Source organism: Lingula anatina, chromosome 7 (assembly GCF_051362555.1).
Source record: "Lingula anatina isolate TDL-2025a chromosome 7, LinAna3.0, whole genome shotgun sequence".
Lineage (NCBI taxonomy): Eukaryota > Metazoa > Brachiopoda > Lingulata > Lingulida > Lingulidae > Lingula > Lingula anatina.
In genome coordinates this window covers 8,370,001-8,393,870 of record NC_141773.1, presented here as the reverse complement: position 1 = coordinate 8,393,870, position 23,870 = coordinate 8,370,001, and the positions used below count along the sequence as shown (strand labels likewise).

Sequence of the window (23,870 nt, the reverse complement as noted above, 5' to 3'; positions counted from 1 at the left end):
TTTTAGCCAGGAGAAACTAAAGCAGAAATATTATTATGATCAAAGAAAAGGTGCTAAAGAACTGAAAGCTTTCAGCCCTGGAGAACATGTGAGAATGCAGCCTCATCCAGGTTCAAAAACATGGGCACCAGCCATTGTTGTTAAACGTCATACACATCCAAGATCATACATAGTGGAAGGAAATGACCGTGTATACAGACGTAATCGTCGGCACTTAAGATCATCAACAGAAAAAGCACATCACTATAATCCTAATTTTGTTGACTTGGAGCCAAGTGACGAGCCATTACATTCACCTATCAAGGATCAGCATATAGTACCTGAGGAGACAGTAGCACCAACCCGAGATATTGTCAAGGATCAGTGTAAAACACCAACAAAAACAGTAACACCAGCAATTAATACCCCAAGGATTGTAACAAGATCTGGTCGTGTGGTGAAACCACCAGACAGATTAAATTTATAACTTGTGTTTTGTGAACGATTCAGTATTAATTTAATACTACATGTGGATTTTCATGTGGACTTGCTTTAAAGCAGTTTTAAGTTATAATGCAAAGACTCAGCCAAAGACTTTTCTTTTCTTTCATTTAAATGGACTGTTAAAGACATTCTCTGTGGAGCATGAAATGATTTTAAGTTAAAGTAAAAAAAAAAATTATTTACAAAAGGACTAGAAGATCATAGACTCTGAATGCTCTTCTCACATTGAACATTGAAAGACTTTAAGTTAAAGTGAACACTCACAAAGAACTGTGAACACCAAAAACTGAATTTATTTTAATTTACATGCTTTTATTTACTTTATTAATCTTAGTTGATTATAAAGAGGGAGATGTAACATTTTATTTGTCTTAAGCGACCACCTCTTATTTTACAATGTTGTAAGCGACTTGAATAATACACGTGTGTTCCAGCATGGCGGCTTACAGAGTTAGCACGTTTATGTTACAGAGCTGACCGACCAAATAATCAATTCGTTTGAGATTGAACTTTTAATAAACAGATTGTATACTCCGTTCTACGCGTTTGTTCTTATCAAGATTATCTTCATAATGCAATTATCATACGGAGACAAAATAAAACAATGCACGTTGAAGTGTTTTAAGACTCTACGGCTTTGGCGCAGTCTGTGGAGCTTAGTTCACACTTAATGCTCATGGTAAGGTTGAAAACCAAAATGCCACAAATAAAAATGCATGTGTCGGTGGTGCGAAAGCAACTTCCCCTCGAGAACGTCGGAAATCTCCTGGATTGGTTGCCGTTGGAGTCATGATCATGGAACCATTCCTTGTTGTGCCACCTGCGCAATGCAAAGCCTCATTAAGCAAAACACGAAGTTGATACGTCTTGCCGCGATACGTAACCTTTTCGTCTCTGGCGAGCAGCTCTCTGTTAATTTCTTCTTTGAAAGATTCGAGCCTCTTGAGACCCTCTCTGTACTGCTGGATATTTTCCTGCAAGTGAACCCCCATGGACCAAATAGCAACAACGCTGTGGGTTGTGTTTTGTCCATTTTGTGTTTCTACCATCTCTGTGCAATTAACGCCACGGCCACGTTTAAAATACCATGGTGTATGAGCCAAAGTATTAAGAGGTGGATCTGATACAAATAAGTTATCAGCATGTACATAAACAGCTGCGCAAACACCACGGTAGGCCGAAAAGTTCAAAGCACCGTTGGCGACGACAGCCACTTGGAAAGGAAACTCCACGTTGATCAGGGATGAAATAACTGACTGGCATTGGCTCTCATCATCATCATCATCATCATCATCATCATCATCACAAGATGCCTGGAAGAAAACCATTCCAACGTTCATATTCTATCAAACAAATCGACGTCAACGTGTTTAGACCGTCATACTGCTCCTTTTGTTTTTTGGAATAATTGTTGCTTTGAGAGGAGATATGTTTCTTCCAAAATTTGCTATGTAATGTTACTTATTTTGTTTTAGAAGGGGTGCAAGTTCTACAAAAAGTATGCTTTTGATGAAGAATTTATTGACTAATTGATTGATTAACTTAAACAGAACCTTGCTGGAAACACCACAGCAAATCTTAAAATGCAAGCGTGACATTCGTTTTGCATTACGGACGGAATTTTGCCATTTGAAATTGTTCCTTTTTCTACAAAAACTAAGCAAATGCATTGTTCAATTTTTTTCAAATAATAACAAATGCAACCCTAAGCTTCTGACTTGGTTTGGTTTTGAAAAATTGAAAAGCTTGAGAAATATTGGTGATTGATTACCATTATTTACGGAAAATTATCTCAAAACCTCTAAACTCTGCTCTTTGTTAGTGAATTCTTTAAAGGATAAACTACTTTGAAATGGTTAATGCACTACTCTAATTAAAAGAAACCTGAAAGATAAGTTTTAAAAAAATGTTGCGAAAGTTTGAAAGACGATGTGCAAATACGGATGGAAAATCACGGATAGCAAATATCTCCAAGTGCCAAACATATAGACAAAGCGCATTCCCAATGAATCTACGTAGATCGATCCAACTCCGCAGGGACTTTTGCTGAATGCAATCACATTAACTGAATGATACGCCTCTATGAGCGGCTAGGGGGTGATAAACTCGGCGTCACTCAAAACGGAGTGAAAAAGCTTCCTGAAATTGCACTCAAATTAACTGAAAGTACTTTGAAGAAACCATGCATCATAAACAAGGTTTGTGTTAATAACTATACACGTGCAGTGGATGACAATGTCACTAACATGATTTGTAAGAATGATAAGTAAGAATGCATTTTCTGATACAAAATATGTATTAATTGTATATTTTATCTTTCAAAACTTTTTCAATTTATATTAATCTTTATCTTCTTTAAGTTTTAAAATATCTGAATCGGTTTAGAAATTATACGAAATCTCTATGTATATCTGTTATACACAGGTAACAGTGGACAGTTGCATTTCCGTCAATATGTGCTAATTTTCCGTTCATAATGATTTGTAATAAAGGTTTTATTTATCATCGAATACGTCATAAAACAATTTAATTTGGTTGCTATAGGACTAGTATGAGGAGAGGATAAATGAAAACTATTTTAGCGTATGTTTAGAACTGTCAACACTTTTCTGGGAAAAACCAATTGCTCTAAGTACCCCAAAACAGATTCACTGAAAGATCTTGCAAATAACATGAGTGGCTTTTTTTGTGTCTAAAGTCAGTAATATCAACGCTGAACTTTCTGAATTAGAAAAGACTGTGACTATGTCATCGCATCCACCTTTGTCAGAACTTTTACAAGAACCGCAGTCACTCATCACTATGTTTGAACCAACAACCACTTGTGAAGTAACAAAGATAATAAACAGTTCCAGAAAGACATCATGCATGTTAGACCCGATCCCATCATCATTATTAGTTCAGATTCTTCCGGCTGTAATAAATTTGATTGTGGAAATTATCAACAAATGTTTCACTGTGGGTGTTTTTCCAAAAAAGTTTAAATCTGCAATAATTCGCCCACTACTCAAAAAGGACAACCTTGACACAGATCTTCTGGTAAACTATCGTCCGGTTTTTAATTTGTCATTTTTATCTAAGGTAGTAGAGAGGGTTATAGCAGTTAGACTATTTAAGCATTTAGAAGCAATGCATGAAGAAATGCAGTCAGCCTACAAATTTAATCATAGCACAGAATCTGCACTTTTGAGAATTAAAAATGATTTGTTAAGTGGCGTTGACAAACATTCTGCTATGTTTTTGGTACTGTTAGAGTTGTCTGCTGCCTTTGATACGGTAGACCATAATATTTTATTGACATTTCTAGAACAGAGTGTAGGAGTTAGAGATAAGGCCTTAGATCTTTTACGATCCTATCTTGTTGGGAGAATGAATCAAGTTAATATAAATGCTTTCTGAACTCTCAGCTTTTATTTGGTGTTCCTCAGGGAAGCGTTCTTGGCCCTCTAAAGTTTTGTGTATACACGTTACCCCTTGGAGCAATTCTGCGTTATCATAAGATAGGTTACCACTTTTATGCAGATGATACTCAGTTGTACACATCTTGTAACATCCATGATCCAGCATTGTCTGCGAATACCATTGTTGATTGCATATCAGATCTCAGAGGTTGGCTCATTTCAAACAAATTGAAGATAAATGATGGAAAAACAGAATTTTTAGTCATTACTCAACCCCACAACAAGGGCCTTGCTCACAACTTGCAACTTAAAATTGGAGCTAGTATGGCATTTTCCTCCCCCATGTAAAAAATTTAGGAGATTCTACACTTTCAATGGACAAACAGATCTCCAACATCACAAGGTCTTGTTTAATCAACATTCGGAATATTGGCACCATAAGGAAATATCTGAATCAATCATCTGCTGCTACTGTTATACACTCATTGGTAACTTCCAGGCTGGACTATTGCAATTCTGTATTATATGGATGTCCAGATGATAAGATCAAAAGATTACAACGCATCCAGAATATCTCAGCACGGCTTTTAATGCTACAGCCTAGGGATTGCCATATCACTCAAATTTTAAAGCAGCTGCACTGGTTACCAGATAGGGCCAGAATTTTATTTAAGGTTTTAGTTTTTACACATGCTGCTTTTTATAATCTAGCTCCACCATATATAACTGATCTAGTCAAACATTATAGCCCTCAAAGATCCCTGAGGTCTGGTGACAAACTTTTACTGAAAGTTCCAAAATTAAGGTTAAAATCATATGGTGACATATCATTTTGTGTAGCTGCACCAGTAGAGTGGAATAAGTTGCCAATTTTTATTAGACAAATAGAACCCCAACAATCTTTTAAAAAGGAATCGAAAACTCATATTTTTAAGACATTTTATTCATGAATTTTAAATTTTACAATTTTAAAGAAACCTTGGATTTTTTACTTTTAATGACAGTTTATTACAATTTAGTCTAGCTCTTATTTATAAAATATATATCTTAACCATTTTTATCTATAAACTTCTTTGTATTTTATGTTGTACAGTCTATTGAACATTTTATGGATTTTAGACATGAAATAAATATATTATTATATTATTATTATGTAGTTCTTAAAACATAAATAAAGGCAGAAGGAAAATATTTTTTTGTTAATGAAGTAGTTTATTAATATTTTAAAATTCCGCCCGTAATGCACATGTTCACATTTTAAGTTTAACGCTCTGTAAAATTATTAATTCAAAAATACAGTTTAATTAAATACAATGAAAAATAAATAAAAACAAATAATAAAAATAAAATAAATGTAATTCTAACCCCTGAGGCTGTCTCTTTTCATTTTTAAAAAAATGTTACCTTTGACTGATTTATGTACATTTGAAAATTCTGTTCAAGACACAGATGCAAAAAAAAAAAAAAAAAAAAAAAAAAAAATGCCCAAAAATTGCTTGTAATTTAAAATTCAGAATTAAACCGTAACACATCCAAGCACAAAAAATCTACAAAAAGCCACACAGATGTTTCAAACTGCAATCCAATGGTTATTTCAAAAATATTTGAAGACCGTTTCGCGCTTGAATATACGTAGAATGAAAAGACCAAGAGATTGATATGCACACACACGACATACACGATATATTGGCTTCGAAGACGTGGTTTATAGACTAATTGAACCTTCAGAAACCTCGTTTTTAATTTTTTAATGGAGTGCTAGGCGTTTTTTGTACAAAAATACCATCCTCTAAAGCAACATAATTTGGATAAAGACTGCAGGAGATTCAAGGACAACCAGATAATCTTGAATTTGTTTTCTAAGTACAGCAAAAAAAAAAAAAAAAAAAAAAAAAAAAAAAAAAAAAAAAAAAATGCAATATATTTTTCCTATCCTGTTTTTCTTCCATCTTCAACTGAAATTTCTCTTATGGTGATGTACAACAAACTCACCTTTCGCACTTCTTTACAGGCTTTAGAATGTTCGGCTGAGGGATCAAGCAGCATTGTAAGGCCTATGGGACTGAAGCCACGGCCACCACTTGGGACTGAAAATAAAATCAATACCATGGGTTTGGGAGGCACAAAGGAATTCTTTATGTTTCAGCCTTTGAATATTGAACAAAAGTATACCAAATTCAGTTCAAAGAGAATATTTTGAATTACTTAATAGACACTTTATCCCAAATGTCCAACATCAATTTATTAAATTATTTAATCATCATTATATCAGGCATCATCAACAAATTAATGGGATCTTACGTTTTTTCTTCGGTCGAATTTAACAACATGTAACATACAGAACATGTGCAATGTATTTAGAGAGCTATTATGCAATGGCCTAGACACAAATAAAATGGCATTTATTCGGTAGTTACAACTTAAGTTTTATCATGTGGTGGATTTGACCTCAATAATGCAATGTTTTGGTAGCAGATTTACAAACAGTGACATATATAGTCGCACGCCATGAAAACGCACCACTCATAAAAAAAGTAAGCTAATTTATTTATCTGAAAAGGGTTTTGAAATCTCATTATAACAGGACAATGATAAGGCATTTAAGCACACATTGACACCGCCGTACTTACAATTTTCATCGTAAGCTCTGCAAAATAACGCCTTAAACAAAGCTGGTAGAAATCCAAAAATCACAAACCTCAGTATCTGGTATGCCCACCCATTGCATCGATCACAGTCATGGCGGCGCATATTGCGGATCAGTCGCTGTATTCGATATTGTGGAATAGCATTCCACTCATCCACCAGTGCGTCAATCAGATCCTGACGGCTGTGGATTGTAGTCACTCTAGCTGAAAGCGGCCTTGCGTTATCTTGCTGAAAAATCGCGACGTCCTGGTGACGTTGGAGGAACGGTTTCACCACAGGCTTAAAGGACAGCGTTTCTAGCAAATAACAACGTCAATGTGCTTCAATGGCCAGCGTTTTCGCCTGATCTGAACCCATTTGAGCACCTTTGGGACCAGCTTGGACGTTGTGTGTACAACGGCGCTCGGCAAATTCACAGCCGTCAGGATCTGTTTGACGCACTTGAGGATGAGTGGAATGCTTTTCCACAATATCGAATACAGCAATTGATCCGCATTATGCGCCGCCGTTGTCAGGCTGTGATCGATGCAATCGGCTGTTTCACAATCAGGGTGAACAATTAAATGTGGTTAATGTTACAAGTGTCTGATAAATTAAAAAAAATATGGTTGGAGATTGCTGATAGACTAATATCAAAGACACTGTTCATAGGAGCAAAATAAAAAAAGAATTATAATAATCGGATCACAATTTACAAAAATATAGCCAATTATGTGTTCAAAAAGTACCTATTTTTAGCTGTTACGGTGGGTCATTTGCAATTTTAATTTTAAAAAGTCATAAAGATGATGCACTAGCTCTTTATGTCAATGATTTATGGTAAATATGATATTGGTATATAATTCCCACAACATCTGTCTTCTCTTCTAGCAGATTCATCCAAAGATATGTTCTAAGAAAAAAAATATTTTAACCATTTTGCAGAGAGGGGCTTTGATACACATTTCACTTATTTTTGTTAATGCAATGAAAAACATATTTGATAAGGCCAAATATTACTTTGAAATCACCTACGTGATAATAAGATGAATTTACCATGTTATGACTTAAACATAATAAAGGAGTTGTGCATATGTAACCATTATTATTAATGCTATGGTATTTATAATCATGAGCCCCTTGGTGTCTCCTACTTTTTGTAGTGTCCGTACCCCCTATCTGTTTTATTTAGGAATCACAGCATATTCTGTCTGATTTTATTATTCTATAATGTCTACACTGACATTCATTTTGCAGGAAGAAAATAGCACATAACCCCTTATTATGAAAAGATATGCAAAAATTTGGTGCCAAATGTAGTGTCCGTACCCCCAAGTTATACATTAACCATTGGATAACTGGCTACTTATCAATGATGATAAAACATCAAAATATGGTACAAAATATTGTTTTAGACTATATAAAATGCATTCATGTCTTGTGATGTTTAGAAAAAACATTGTATATAAATATATATTCGATAATGTTACACTGATTAATTAGAGTCAGGCAAGATATTTTGCAAAGAAATAATATCAGTAAAGATGCTACTCTTTGCATTCAAAATGAACAATATTGGTTTGAATATATTGCCAAATATAGCTAATTGCAAAATAATAAACTGAATATGGATTAATATTCTATGGATTAATGTATATGATATATTTTGAGGCGGTACGAACACTTCAATACATGCATAATTAACAGTACATTTATTATACTCTCAGTGAATGAAGTATCAAATATGGATGACAATAAACAAAAAGCCAAATAGGAAAAGAAAAAGGGATCCTGCAAATTTTACTTTCAGCAAAAATAATTTGAAAAAAAGACGTCAAAAAGCTAATATCCGTAAAGATAATCTTGCTGAAGCACGTACGGAATACCTTACACGTTGAATGCACGTAACATAGAAGAGAAGCAAAAAATGAAGAATCATCCTAGGCTGGCCCAGCAAGAAAGACTAAAGTAAAGAGAAGAAATTAGGGCATACTGACAGAGAGTTAAAGGAGAAGCAGAAACCCAACAATCCTGAAAACAGTAGAACAAGAGGTGCAAATTAACGAGAGATGAAAAAGAAGAAAAGACTCCAAAAACAGGAATCAAGACTGAAACAAAAAAATGAATAAATAAAAAAGGTCAAGCAACAGAAAGAAAAGTTAAAATTAAAGTCTGAATGAAAGTCAAACTGAATGACACACAACCAAGCTCCAGCATCCACTGAAAAAACGTGCTATTGTGTTTCTCTAAAAAAATCTTTGATTAATACATGTACTTGTATCCTTTTGGCTAAAGTACTGCTGTTTTATCTTTAGTTTGATTTTTTTTTAATTTTGGCAAAAATAACTGGTCAACAATATGATTGTGAAACAGCCGAATGGGTGGGCATACCAGATACTGAGGTTTGTGATTTTTGGATTTCTACCAGCTTTGTTTAAGGCGTTACCTTGCAGGGCTTAAGATGAAAATTTAGTACCGCTGTGCCAATGTGTGCTAAAAAGCCTTATCATTGTCCTGTTATAATGAGATTTCAAAACCCCTTTCAGACAAATAGATTAGCTTACTTTTTATGGGTGGTGCGTTTTCATTGCTTGCGAGTCTAAATAACCCGATAGTTAATACTTATATATGATATGATTTCGGTTACAACTTACTCTCTTCTGGACAATCCATATCCGCCGGTATCATGCTGTCTTTATCACAAAGCCAACAAAAGATGTTTCTCAAGTAGGAGGCCGGACGCCATTCCGGTTGGACGCGTGTAATTAACATTGGTCCGGTGGAACACAGCTCTTTAAGTCGCGGGTCTGCATTCGGTCCGCAATGTCGCCCGGTTTGCCACGCCACAAAACTGGCTGGTGGGTTTCCATTGGGTGCACATGGGCGTCCGGGTAAATCTGCTGGCGGTTCAAAGCGTAGCCCACACGACGGTCTTGATTTCAAAAGATCCATGACATCGGTCACGCTTGTAATAGAAAGACCCTCAACTGTACCCGGCCAAAAACACGTGACATATGACGTCCACTTGATTGGGTTGGTAGAAAAGTGGCACTCCGCGCAGTATTGATTTTGAAATGCCAATTTTGTGATGGGATCCGACACAGGGAGAAGGCATTTCTGTTGGTTGAATTTTCACATTTATCACGAACGCTGTCGTTACCCCATTCATCTGGACACGCTGATATCATCCAAAAGTTATGACTTACAACTCCTCTTAAACGTATTGTGGACTGTGACTTACAAGCAATGTTATTTCGTCCGAGTCCCCCTCGCGCCCTCCATTTCCCGTGATCCTCTTCGGCTTGTGAACTCTCCGGACAGGTGTGAAGCGGCGGACAGCAATCATTGAACACGTCGCAGAATTCATCGCAGTAGCAAAACACTTTCGTCTGGGTTTTTTGGGCAGAACTGTGGCGGAAAAGTACGGTTAAAAATCAGTCCTGCATCCCCTGAATTTGATTCCGAACTGAATCCAGCTACTGTAGTAGTGATAGGGGCGGGTTCCTCGCTGTGTTGTCCGGTACTATTTTGAAAGGACAATGCAACTGTGAACCCGAGCCAAGGGTGGGAGGCTTTGCCAGTGGACGCCTCTGGACGACTGAATCCCGCGGTAATCGCTGTTTTTGTTTCTGGTTGGTAAAGACTAGAGTCCGACGGGGTCCAAGGAATTGTAGACATTTTATTTGCGTTTTCGTCATTTCTGGTTTTAATTTGAGTGGACGTGCTGTCTTGGGTGAAAGTTGAATTCAAAACCGTTGTGTTTTGAAAAGTTGGCGTGGTGCTCCAGTAATTTGTAGCATCTAGCATGTGAATGCCATTTCCTTGTCCAGTGACCGTTGTGAGAACTAGAAACAGAAACACGCCGCTGAGAGTGGACTTAGCATTGAACATCGTGCCACTGATTATGAATCTCTGGCTATTTCATAGTAAGCCTTCCACGGACTACCCGGCAATGCTGGGCAGGTTTCGTGATTTTGAGATTTTATACCTTTACGGCATGGATGTTTGTCTCCGCCTTCTTACATGACTCATGGAATTGGAGAATGTGATAGCAGTTGCCATACCTTCTCAGCAATGAGAAAATGTCAATACGTCCTCATGGGAACCATTCCCCGTCGATATTGGTCAGTTTATTAAATGACACCACAGAAAGTTAAATTTTGCGATGCAGTAAAATAAATAGATATATAAATAAATAAAATAAACATATTGCGCGATACATATACAAAAAAAAAAAAAAAAAAAAAAAAAATAAATAAATAAATAAATAAAAAATTAAAAAAAATAATAATAATGTAAGTGAAAGAGTATATATCAGTATATATTTATGTGTAGAAGAGGGTGCGTGAATGGGAGTGTGTGAGAGTGTAGGAGAAAATATATATAACTATAAAATAATAAAATATAAATGAATAAATCTAAGCCCAGTGTTTGATAGTCTTCCCGGGCAGCTGTGATCGCATTCACGGTGTACTATTCTAATACCTTATTCATGTTATGGCTTTTTGTGCCTTCTAGATACATCTGTGAATATTTTAAGTTAAAACATTAGTTTTAAAACGTCGGTCTAGTCTGACGGCCGAAAGCACGATTTCAATACGGGAACAGGTTTTTTTTTTACCGATGACGATAAAAAGAGAATCCTTTTTCCATACATATACTTTTCCATGATAATGGGTTAGTTCCGACATTCGAAGTTAGTCAATGTTTTTCCCTAAAAATTTTGCGTTTCTTGTAATAATCCATCTCTTAGTAGATTATTAGAGAGAGAGTAGCCATCTTCGTCTATAGAGATCAATGGTCCAATAGCAAGGACTATTGATCTCTATAGGTCTAGATAGCTACTCTGCGATAACTGCCGTTTTTGTAGTAAAATAGGATTCGTTATGTTTGTATAAGCTGTTTACAATGTATTTATTGTGAAGTATGGATCTCATACTAAGAGTTATTACCGTTTAAGACTGATCACAATAGCCTATTTCACTCATAGAAGAGGTGCGCGAAGCATCAGCGAGAAGCTGAATGTATTGCAATTGGAGTCTGCAGCCATTGGTCACTCATTGGTCCATAATTCAGCTGCGTGGTGTGTCTCAGCACTACATGCAAATGACTGACGCCTGACAGAAAGTATTCAGTCACGCCTTTTCTGTTTAAGTAACGCCTTTTCTGTCTAAGTAAGACAGGCATGGCTTTCTCGATAATTACTCCGAGGAACCGACAGGTAAATTGAGTCTTCCTTGCGCAAAGGTTCTGCCTATAATATTCACCCTTTGGCTCACCTGGGGTATCGAAATACGACGCTAGTTATGCTCATGAAATGCCTATCCTTTATGCTTGAGCAGGAGAAGGGACTTCAGAGCTTGCAATTTATATCTTTATTTGTATCAGGTGCGTTATCTGAACAATTTATAATTAAAAACGGAAAGTTGTCTCACGGTGCTGATTCCTTGGATGATCCTCGTTATAACGATACCAGTGACGTCAGCATAGTCTAAATTACAGTAAAACGCACCCTTCACGTTCGTAATAAGTTGATGTCATATATCTTTACTAATTAGAATCCAAATAACCCCAAGGATCTCCTCCTTTTTTAAATCCTGCAAAGCTGTGCGCCAAAAGTATTCAAAACAAATTTCTGTAATTTGAACTTTGATTGTAAGATTTTCATCTTTCAGTGAAAAATCTTTCAGATGCATAATGCGGGAGTCGTAAAAATCCTGTTTGCAATTCCAAACGTGTTTTTTTAAAATTTCATTGAAACAAAAAAAGGTGATATTTTATGTGTATCTCCACAATACATTTTATTGCATGGAAAAACTCGAACTTGCACAGTCTGTTTCTTTTTTGTTTGTTAGTTTCTTTTTGAGATGTTTGTTTGTTTGAATAGAAACGATGGAAATCAGTAAATCAAAGCACATGACTGTTAGCCTTTAAAAATGCATTTTTGTCTACATGATTGAAGGTAGGAGCAATATTGGTATGAAATAAGTTTGTCTGCTCCTTGCTGTATGCTGAATGAAAGAAGGAGAGAGAGGGGGTGTTCAGTAATAACCAACCAGCCAATCAATTAATCGAGTAATCGAGTAATCAGTCAGTCGTATAACCAGCTAGACAGGTAATCAATCACACCATCAATGTATTTAGGTATATTAAGGTGACCGCGTTATTTGTACAAGCATTACGTACCCATCAACTCGGTGTAAGAATATTCCATGTGATAATTATTCATTTTATAAAAGAGACACTACGCATACAAGAAAACGGAAAATAAGCTCACATTGTCTGAATTTAAATCTGATTCAGTAAGGAAGCTGCTAAACATTTCTGGAAAGAGGACAAGACAATTTGAAATGAATATGTATGGTGTAAGCTGAAAGAAACTACAAGTATTCAAATTAAGTCTGAGAATATCTTACAAACCATCTAGGTTTTTGGGCACCACATCAGAAAAGATAAGATTACAAATACCCTTACACAAATGAACAAGAATGCACCAAAGAAACTTATTTGATGATGTGCAAGATTGGGGTAGTCTTAAATCTAACTGCAAAAAAATTATTCATTTATGTGGATTGACGGACATTTCAAAAAACAGTTTCACCAACAATCTGAGTGGCATAGGTGACATTTCTACAGAGACAATTAAAGTCTTCCAAATGGTTGTTCAAGTAGCAATCGAAGTCATTTAATCTTGCTGGATATGATTAGGATCAGCTGGTCAGAACCAAAGACATCACAGCTAATTGACCCTCGACACACTGTCAGCTTGTTATCTGTCTGTCAAGAGGTGACATATTGATGGGAAAATTGTGCATCCTCCCCACGGGCGACAAGTTTGAGAGGGAAATGACGCAGTATTGAAAGCTTTCAGCTCGTGTTTACCAGTTCCTGCAGGGTCTTGATAGTTGCCTACACAAAACAAGGGTTCTGAAAGTTTCGAAAAACGCCAATGATAGCGATGCCATGTGTTGTCTATGTTACTGAAGTACCTCTATACTGAATGGAGTTTTGATAAGTAACGTGCACGCAAAGAGAAATCAGTCTACCTGCCTTAGAATGTATTCTACTCAATATCTGCAAAATCTGTTTCTAATACACTTTGCAGTATCTTCTTGTGGTAAAGATCTCTTTTTCTTTTTTGATTTGACAACTTTCAGTCATGTTAGGTTGTCACTTTCATGCACATCCTCTTGGCTAGCTTTATCTTGGTCTGGGTATTGATTACTCATGATGAAAAGCATAATAACAACATATATGTGTAATCTGCCTTCATGCATTTCCTTTTTTTAAGTATTGATTAATCCATTCTAAACATAAAATCATTTTTAAAAAATCAATCATCTGTTCTCACAGACAACCCAATTCTCACAGACCCTACAGTAGTGTCCTTTTATAATTCTTGTTCCTTATTATAAAGCACGATGTTGATTACTGTTACATATAAAATTAATTCATAATTGATAAACCCATAAATAAAAATTAAAACCCTTTTTAAAAAATAAGAATAAGAATAACCTTATTTTCAGAGATTATTAAGTGTGTGGAGAATTTTAGAAAATTAGTTAAGTGTTTGATCTTTTGCCATATAATTCTGTTACACGAAATAGTTCCTTTGATCCTTATTTGAAAATAAATAAATGTCAAGACAAAACATGGTGAAATTCATCACCCATGTCCATTTTCTTGGACACCATCCAAGAAAATACAAAAGAAGCTCACAGTGTCGGAATTAAATCAGTAGGAAATCTACTAAACATTTTTGGAACATTTTATGGTGTAAGTTTAAAAAAACTATACAAATTGAGTCTGAGAATATCTTAAAAACCATCTCAAGAATGAAACTAAAGGCTTTTGGGCACCACATCAGAAAAGATAAGATTACAAAGACCCTTACACAAGATAAACAAGAATGCACCAAAGAAACTTGTTTGATGACGTACAAGATTGGAGTAGTCTTAAATCTAACTGCAAAAAAAATTATGTGGATTGGAGGAACATGTCATGAAAGAGTTTCACCAACAATCTGAGTGGCATAGGTGACATTTCCACAGAGACAATTAAAGTCTTCCAAATGGTTGTTCAAGTAGCAATCGAAGTCATTTAATCTTGCTGGATATGATTAGGATCAGCTGGTCAGAACCAAAGACATCACAGCTAATTGACCCTCGACACACTGTCAGCTTGTTATCTGTCTGTCAAGAGGTGACATATTGATGGGAAAATTGTGCATCCTCCCCACGGGCGACAAGTTTGAGAGGGAAATGACGCAGTATTGAAAGCTTTCAGCTCGTGTTTACCAGTTCCTGCAGGGTCTTGATAGTTGCCTACACAAAACAAGGGTTCTGAAAGTTTCGAAAAACACCAATGATAGCGATGCCATGTGTTGTCTATGTTACTGAAGTTGATAGTTGCCTACGCAAAACAAGGCTTATTGAAGTTTCGAAAAACCCAAATGATGGCGATACCATGAGCCGTCTGTGTTACTGAAGTACTTCTTTGCTGAACAGAGTTTTGATTAAAAATGACAACACGCACATTGTGCATGTGATGATCAGCCTCACTATGTTTTCAACCCGAAAAATTTTAATTTCAAAACAACGGTATAAAAAATTTAATCAGTTCTTATTATGATAAATATCTCTTTTAATTTTTGATTTGACAATGTGTATCCATGATGCTCACCATCATGTTGTTCTTTGTCATTGTCTCGTCATTGATAAATGATGATAAATATCATAATAACAACATAACAAATCTGCCATCATGCAAGCATGTTTATAAGTATTGTGAAAAAAAGAGAATAATCCATTCCCATATTAATATATTTATAAATAATATATAACTTGCATGTAATTAGTGCTGCATATATAATTTATTCATCATAAACCCATGAAAAATATCAACATTAAATCACCAATTCATAATATTATTTTGTTTCTGGAGGTTTTATGAAAAAACCTGAGTGTTTTGTCTCTTGCTATATTTTCCTGTGGTATAAAAAACCCTTTCTCTTTCAGAAAAAAAAAGATAATAAATAAATTAATAAATAAATAGATCAAATTTAAATCTGAAATTTATCCCATACATCTCAGTGACAAGTGCCATATTTCCGGGGCAGTTACTGTTTTCCAATTTGCGCGGTTCCGGACATCAGCTCACTTTCGCAGTAAGCACAATCACAAACAGCTCACCATCTCACCTAACACACTAAATTTTTCAGTCTATGAGGCTGAGGCAGCATTCAGAGGTATCTTCAAAGAACTAGAGGATCTGTACCCAGGGCACATACTTCCTAGTAGAGATCATCAATGGATCTTTGTCAATGCAGGAGGCTGGATGGGGAGTATGATGGTGGTTCATGCCTCCCTCACAGAGTATGTGCTCTTCTTTGGTACAGCCATCGATACAGCAGGGAACTCAGGTATCGCAGACTTGAAGTTTTTAACATTGAATATCATGGGGGTGACTGTGACTCTATTCTTTATTAAAGTGATAAATCCTTTAGTCGTGTGTGGTGAGTTTCCATAAACTCTGTACCTTGAGTGTATACATAATGTGGAGTCAATTTTTTACGTCCTATCTTCTACATACCCCTGCCTCGAGCCTTACTCTACATAGAAACCTCATAAAAACAACTTCTCAGAATCCGTATCATTTTTTTTTCTCTATACCAATGTTCTACCTCATTGGTTGTTGAACAACAATTAAAAGATTTGTCACTTTCAGAGTCTGGTATACACAGTAAGTTATTTGTTTGTTTGTTTGTTTGTTTTTATTAAAAATTGTTTCATTTGTGGCATTCTTAAGAGTGGAGAGTAAGGGTGCCGGGGAAATTGATGGGTTGTCAAAGATACCATTACACAACTCAATATTTCTGATTGTGCAAGTATTCCCAGCAGAAATATGCAGCAGTCTTATTCTAAAGAAGAATATCTATTTGCATTCTGATTTTGTAGTTTTCCTCCCAATTATTACAAATTTAATCTTGTAGCCACCTGTTTAAATACTATATGTCCCTTATTTATACAGGCAGGTACTGGGCCAATATCTTGGATACATTGATAACTGGACAGTATGTGCAGTGGAAGGAAAGGGAAATGAAAAGCACTGTTTATGGGCCCGGTAAGGAGTTTGTAAAACGCAGTTTTTCTTGACATCAATATATACAATATTAATACAGAAGCCCATCTGCTGTTTCTGTTCACTTTTTTATTGAAAATGAAAGCCATACACTACGTTTCTATATACCATCACATTAATAACAAGAGCTTAACAGAACGTTTTTGTAGACCATCTTTAAGTTATTGATGATGAGAATCATAAGCTACATTTCAAGCCATCATCTAGACTTGGTGACGTGAATGGTGATGTGTTACTCGCGTTAACAGTCTCTACCTCAAATAGTTGAAGTTGTAAGATGTGATGTAGCTTAATTCATGTTTTTCCATAAATTCATTCACTCATCTATCCAGTCACCCACCCTGTAAACCACACATTCACTCAATCACTCATTTGTTTCTTTATTTTAATAATTTTCACTCAGATTTTTTTTATGTACCCCTTTATTTCTTTGTTTCTTTACTTATTCGTCACTGCAATATCAACCTTATTCTAGCCAAATACATTTCAGGGTGCACCATTTATCATGGAGTGGGAGAGGTCAGATCTCTTAACTTTCAAAAGCAACATTTTTTTTATCGAACTGGGCTCATGTATTATTTTTTTCCACCCAAATAATAAGATTTTTTACCACAACGGCAAATGTTAGCTGATTGTTAACCAGATATGTTTCATTATTGTCATTCTTGAGATTTAGTATTGGGAACACTCTGTGTGAAAGCATGATCTTATAGATGTTGAAAACATTACAAATGAAATTTTATGTGCAAATCAAGGGTTGAGAGCTATAAAGAGGACTAAAACATGAGTGAACTATGATAATGTGAATAGAGTGACACCCCAGTTTTGAATTTAAAATAGTTAAAGAGAAAATAAATATTTTGTAGAAAATTTACTCGCCAAAAATAATATTCCATTTTTAAAAGTAGTAACCCTGTATGCCTTTCTACTTATAATATCAGAAGTTAGCTACTGGAGATGTCCCTGCAACAATAACAACAATCCCCTGATGACCGGATTGTTGTAGCAATCTAGGTCTACAAAAATCATGATGATCAACGGATCGGAAGAACATGGGAAAGAACTGTGCGTGGATTGGGAGATTTGCCATTTTTCATTTTTTTTTTTTAAATTTTATTTATTTATTTTATTATAATTATTATAGTAGGCAAGTGTGGTATTTTAAAGTTGTTTTCTGTGGTCTGTAGTTTTAAGATTCGAGATATCAACTAAATCACTTACTAAACATTCATCACGTTTCCACAATATTGATCTTGACGAATTGCAAGTACCATATCACGCTTACTCACTTACATCGATCAATGCTCACAATAATCCACTTAGCTCCTTATCTCGAGCCAAAAAAAAAAAAAAAAATTGAATGGAGGAATAATCCCACCACCTCTGACGCCTTCGTCACCACTCTCATGGTCACCCATTAACCACGCTTGTTATTCGTCAAATTTTGGAAGGATCTTGAAAGGTTCAACGCTCTTTTATGGTTATTGAACAAATTCTGGCAAAAATCTTTGGAGGATTAAGGAGGTTTTGATTGGCTGACTTACGAGAGACCGATGCGCAAGGAGTAACGCACAACGTCGGTCAAATAAGCATAGGGAGCAGGGAGAGTTTCAGGGGGTTTGATATGTTAGCTCAAATGTAATTAAGGGTAAACTGCACCTCTTTTCCCGCTTTTTATCATTTTGTGTGTTTAGTGGTTCAGACCAACCCCACCCCCATTTTAGTTTTCTGCATGCTTGCAAAAGTTAAAGCCTTCTCTGTTTGCTATATATAATAACAATCGTATTTTTTTTTTTGGGGGGGGGGGGGGGGGGGCTAAAAAATTGGAAGTGCACCGTGCCCTCCTAATCACTACAAACATATATACATGTATAACACAGACGTATGCATTTATTTATATTTTTATTTTTTTTTGGGGGGGGGGGGGCGGGGGTAACAACATAAGTCTTCTTTAACAAACTTCAATCTTCATGACAACATGCACTGGTTGTATTACATGTTGGCCTACTACTTGTCTGTCTATTTATTGTCACAAAAACGTCATGAGAATGTGGCATCCGATACGCTCATGTTAACTCCCTGTCATTTCGTTAATAAGAAAGTACAGACATGTCTTTTTTCGATTATCTGACCAAGTTTGTACTTTTTTAACGTAGGGCCTACACTCCGACATGCAACCAGCTATTTGCAAGTTCGGAAGGCTAATTTTAGTAAATAGCCGATGGCTCAGTAAATCATGTTTGGGCTTGGCAGTCTAATTAAGGAAATGTGAGGGGAAAATACGTTCAATAATCTATATCAAGGGAATTCAACAGAAATAACGCTAATGTGCGTAATTCTGGGAGTTCCCACTGGAGGGGACGTATCTCATAAGTCAGTCCCTGGGGAATCCAGGACCTAGAGAAAGGGGGGTGGGGGCTATTGAAGTTAATCTTTCAGTTTTTTGGCCCAACCCCAAAACAATACCTGAAGTTTACAAAACATGGCTCTTCGTGTGTCACGGTATGTTTTTCTCCCTTTCTTAAAAGATGGAGATGCTGGGTTTGTCTGTCTGTCTATAGATATGTATTCTATTAGCCTCTTTTACATCATAGTGTGTACACTACACGGTGATTTCCCAAAATTAGTTCAGCTCTCTGGTGAATACATAATAAGTCTTTTTATGGAAAGGGTCGACTTTAGTATGAACATTTAACAGCTATTATTATGAATAAGGAGATATAGTCCCTTCCGTAAAAATTTCAGGGATCAAATACAAATGACGAGTCATGCCGCCTTTCAAAATAATATTTTTATAGTAAAATAACGTTCCACATTTCCCATTCACTTTTTCTAAATGCCCTTCCTTGTCATATACCCAGAACCGGAAATTAAGTCTAAATTACAAGGCAATTGTTTAATTTAAACCAGAAAAGGTCCCTTCATCACACGCGATAACCAAATTCAATTTCACATTATGGCCGTCATGAAGATTGCCCAAATCCCCATTGGGCAAAGGCCATCGAAATAATCAGACATAAATGGGGAATAGACCAAAAACACACATCAGTAAAAATGAATGCTGTTGTATGGATGGTCGTATTGGTGGTTTATGTGATAGAACTATCGCAGGTGAGTCAACAACTTTCATGTGTTTCATTCAACTGTTGTATAGGAAACCTGCAAAATAAAACATCCTCTCAATAAATAAATAAATAAATAAATAAATAATAATAATAATAATAATAATAATAATAATAATAATAATTATTATTATTATTATTATATTGGGTTTTCTGGACGAAAGATTTTTTATATTAACCACCATTTAAAAAAATATTTTTTCAAATGTTCAGACTACTGTATACAGAACACTAATACAGCGTGTGTTCATCATTACGGTTTATTTCTGTAGCAGTATATGTGTACTTGTTGGAACAGGAGGGCTCTTTCAACTTGGTTTAGTAGTGTGCAATCATATTTTGCCATTAATAATGATTATGTGTTAAATATGGAAAGGGAATAGCTAAAGTGTGAGATACTACGTCTATAATAATAACTATTTGCTCTTCATTCATAATTATATCATTTATATTTTAACTGTCACTATATATGACAACTCACAGTAATATTTTATAATGATAAAATAATTTGACTAAAATAAAATTTTTGTATACATGAAACTACCGTTTGTGAATCGTGATAGTGATCACCGAATTACCGCAATTTCGTGGTCCAATTGTAATAATACTTGCTGAGGACACAGCAAGCTCCGTCATCTTTTTTTTCGGAGATAATCGAGAGCGCAAACTCGCTACACCCTAAAAATTTATTTTTACCTCTGGGCATTAAATCAACTATGCTTGATCCAACGTTTCGAAAATTCCCAGTCAGTTATTCTATCAAAGTGCTATGAACATAAAAATCTAAGTCAAAGTATGATGACCATTTTCTCAATATTTGGACACCAAATACATTTTTTACCATGCGTACCTACTTTTTGCCTTTTCACTATCCATTACTTATTTTGAAAAGTGTTGTCTGTGGTATTATATGACAAACAGTTTAGTTTCAGAGCTTACGTCTGTCATTTCTTAAGTTTCACAAGTACCTTTAGGAGGGTTTGATCGAAGCTCACCCCGCCAATTACATACGTTATCCCGGTGTATTAACTACTAAGTTAACAGCACCAAATAAGCGTTTGTGCTTGGCGCTGTTAACTTAAATCATACTTAAATCATACAAGCTGACTGTCAGGGTGTAAAAGTCGTCCACATATGAAGGTTTGACGATGAAGTTTACATAATACAGTGAACTGTATTTCATTTTAGACTGCCTCCGTAATATCTCGCTTCTTCAGATGTACGGTAAGTATGCCGTGAAAATATTTTGTCTGTACTGTTTCACCATTAGTTACGCCATTAAAAAAATAAATGAATTTATGGAATTTTTGAAGAAAAATAAATTGCCAAGGTGATGCAAAAGTTGCACGTATGTACTTTGAAAAAACCCTTGGCGCAAATAAAGAACATTGCGATAAAAAGCGTAATTCAATGACACTCATTAAAAATTTTGCATTTAAATTATAAATGCCACGTGCACAATTTAACGAAAGATTCTTTCTAAAAAAAATAAAACAATTAAAGTGTGTTGTCTATGGATGTGTCTTGCAGAGTGATAGCTGCCCTCCCGGGTTCAAATGTGTCTCAACATGTGTGGACCTGCCGTGTAATAAGGAGAACAAGACGGTATGCGAGCCAGGTAGGAAGAATATTGAATCCTAAAGGCATCTAGCCGTGCACATTTACTCAGCATGTTTTGGAATGCATGTTCAACCTGTGTCAGAGTCTTTTCCCTCTTAAACTCTATGTCAAGATTCCATAAATGTAATGCGTGTGGGCGCGTGCGTGCATGTATATACAATGATCTTTATTGGTCATTGATGATGATGATGATGATGGTGATATGTGTGTGTGTGTGTAAGTGTGTGTAAGTGTGTGTGTGTGTGTGAGAGAGAGAGAGAAAGAGAGAGTGATAGAGAGAGAGAGAGATTTTGCCACAAACTGTTGTTATCACTGTTTTTATAGTATAGAAACTGTTTTTTCTTTGCATCCAGTGCGTGAAGAATGCACAGGTGGCCGTGTTTGGAAGGTGTGCGGCTCCCCCTGTACCCTCACCTGCCACACACCCAAAGACATGGGCTGTATAGCCCTATGTAGACGCGGGTGTGAATGCCCCAGAACAGCCCCCATATGGAACAACGGCTCCTGCATTAAAAAAGAAGACTGCGACCAAGTAGTGGGGTCCAAAATATCAGAAAAGTTCCCGTTAGACTTGACGGCATCAAAACCATCTGAGGGACAAATTTCAAAGAAAAGCACAGATGCGTCGCTACCAGAATCCACGAGTTCCACGGTAACACCTGTATCAGAAGTTACAGGGGTGCACGTGGATGGAGGCCATCTTCTGGGTCTTCCGGAAGACGGTCAAGATTTTTCAAGATTTCGTTGATGCTCTTCTTGCTGTGTGTGTGTGTGTGTGTGTGTGTGTGAGCGCGTGCGGGGGTGGAGATGGGGCAGTGGAGGATAAGCCAACAAAGATAATTTGGAATACTGTCAGAAAATATCTCTGGATTCGCCCCGTCCAGTGTGTAAAGGGGGCTTAACTGTTACTGCATTAAGCACGCTCATCTGTGACCGGTAGAGCTAGACCTATAAACATTTGTACCTGTGATTATGTAAATTGCTGCCTCCCACAGAAATAAAGATGTAAATTGGTATTTTAAAGAAAAGGGCATACTGGTTACTGGGTTTTAAAAATATTGTGATGTGTTTGTTGTGTTGCCCAACCGAACCCAGGCTTCGAGCTTGACAACACCGTTGTTTGAAAGGGATGGGGAAGGTCCGATATAATTCCCTGGTCCGACGGGTGGCCTTATTTCTTTACACTATGCGCGCATCGGTGGTTCAGATGTAGAATGCTCTTCAGTATCTGTATTATGTTTGTTCCCCCAGATTTTAAAAATATGTTGTATACACTATGTTATTTATGTATATTTGCGTATACATAGTTAACACTTTTGACACACTACACGCTGAGTGTTGAAAGCGGTTTGTTTGAATCGTAGCAGCAGAAAGGGGGATGTGGCGGGGGAGGGTAGAATTTCAAAGAATAAGCCTAGATATTTTTCGAAATAGCAATGCACACTTTCTTAGTTCGTAAGCAGTATTTCTCAAATATAATGAAGTGTATGATTTTATACAATGTCTTTCTCAATTGAAATAATATTCCTGACTTGGGAGACTTTGTATTGGGGGAGAATTATGCCAAAAATGAGGTACTTGAAATTGGACGTCAGTTGGGTGGGGTATCGGCCAATGCAGACACATGCATTTTTCACCGGATTCCATTTGTCTGCGTTTGTGAATGTACAAAGGGCAATAACTTAAATCAGACATTTTCTCCATCTTCAATTTTGTGCTATTAGGCCTATATTATTGTTTTTTTCTGACATGTGTAAAACGCAGTAACTTAAATCAGACATTTTCTCCATCTTCAATTCTGTGCTATTAAATCTAAAGGAGAAAAGGTTTATCTTTTAAACATATAAACCACCTATGATAACTTTTTTTATGTTTCCATTTATTTTTGAAAGTTTTTTGTATTTCTTTGAAGTCTTCCAAAATACTTATGTCTGATATGAGTGATAGTTCTTCCGCTGACAACTTCGTTTGCAGCGTCATTTAGATTGTGCTTGCACCGGCCTCGTTACAGAGAAGAACATCACTTCCGGCCAGTTTATAACTCAAGGCAATCTAATTTGCATATAAGAGAAAAATGCAGTTTTTTCTGGGTTTTGAGTTGTGTGCACATTTTCCATTATCCATAAATTGCAATTTCCTTTACGCTAAAAGACTTTGAAAGATTTGATAGACATGCGCTGTTTATTAATCAAATCAATATAAATAACTTATTTATCACAAACGTGAATCACGTACGTTTCCACGCCCAAGTCATAAAATTGTTAAAAAGCGCCGATAACTGCGCTGCCCCAAAGTAGGTCAATTGCCTGTATAAAGATCCCATACGATTATCGATTTTTGTGTATGGGTTTTTTTGGGGGGGGGGGGACACAGAAAGAAAATTATCAAAATGCCAGCAAAATATTTGGGATTCTTGGAACAATTGAAAGATCGAGTATATGTAAAACTTTTTAAAGGGCGAAATACTGAAAAGTTG

At 36.1% G+C, this 23,870-nt stretch overlaps 2 protein-coding genes across 2 annotated transcripts; both read left to right on the top strand.

The window, feature by feature from the left end:
* The first annotated feature begins 9,335 nt into the window (after window positions 1-9,335).
* LOC106181662 (sigma non-opioid intracellular receptor 1-like) lies at window positions 9,336-17,249 on the top strand. Its single transcript, XM_087017151.1, has 4 exons — window positions 9,336-9,370; window positions 15,605-15,933; window positions 16,542-16,634; window positions 17,143-17,249. The coding sequence occupies exons 1-4, from the start codon at window positions 9,336-9,338 to the stop codon at window positions 17,247-17,249; spliced, it is 564 nt and encodes a 187-aa protein (XP_086873277.1).
* A 2,340-nt stretch (window positions 17,250-19,589) lies between these two features.
* On the top strand, window positions 19,590-22,425 carry LOC106181663 (uncharacterized). The gene is made up of 4 exons (XM_013566110.2): window positions 19,590-19,763; window positions 20,963-20,998; window positions 21,305-21,392; window positions 21,748-22,425. Exons 1-4 carry the CDS (start codon window positions 19,707-19,709, stop codon window positions 22,140-22,142), a joined length of 576 nt encoding a protein of 191 aa, XP_013421564.2. The 5' UTR covers window positions 19,590-19,706; the 3' UTR covers window positions 22,143-22,425.
* The last annotated feature ends 1,445 nt before the right edge of the window (window positions 22,426-23,870 follow it).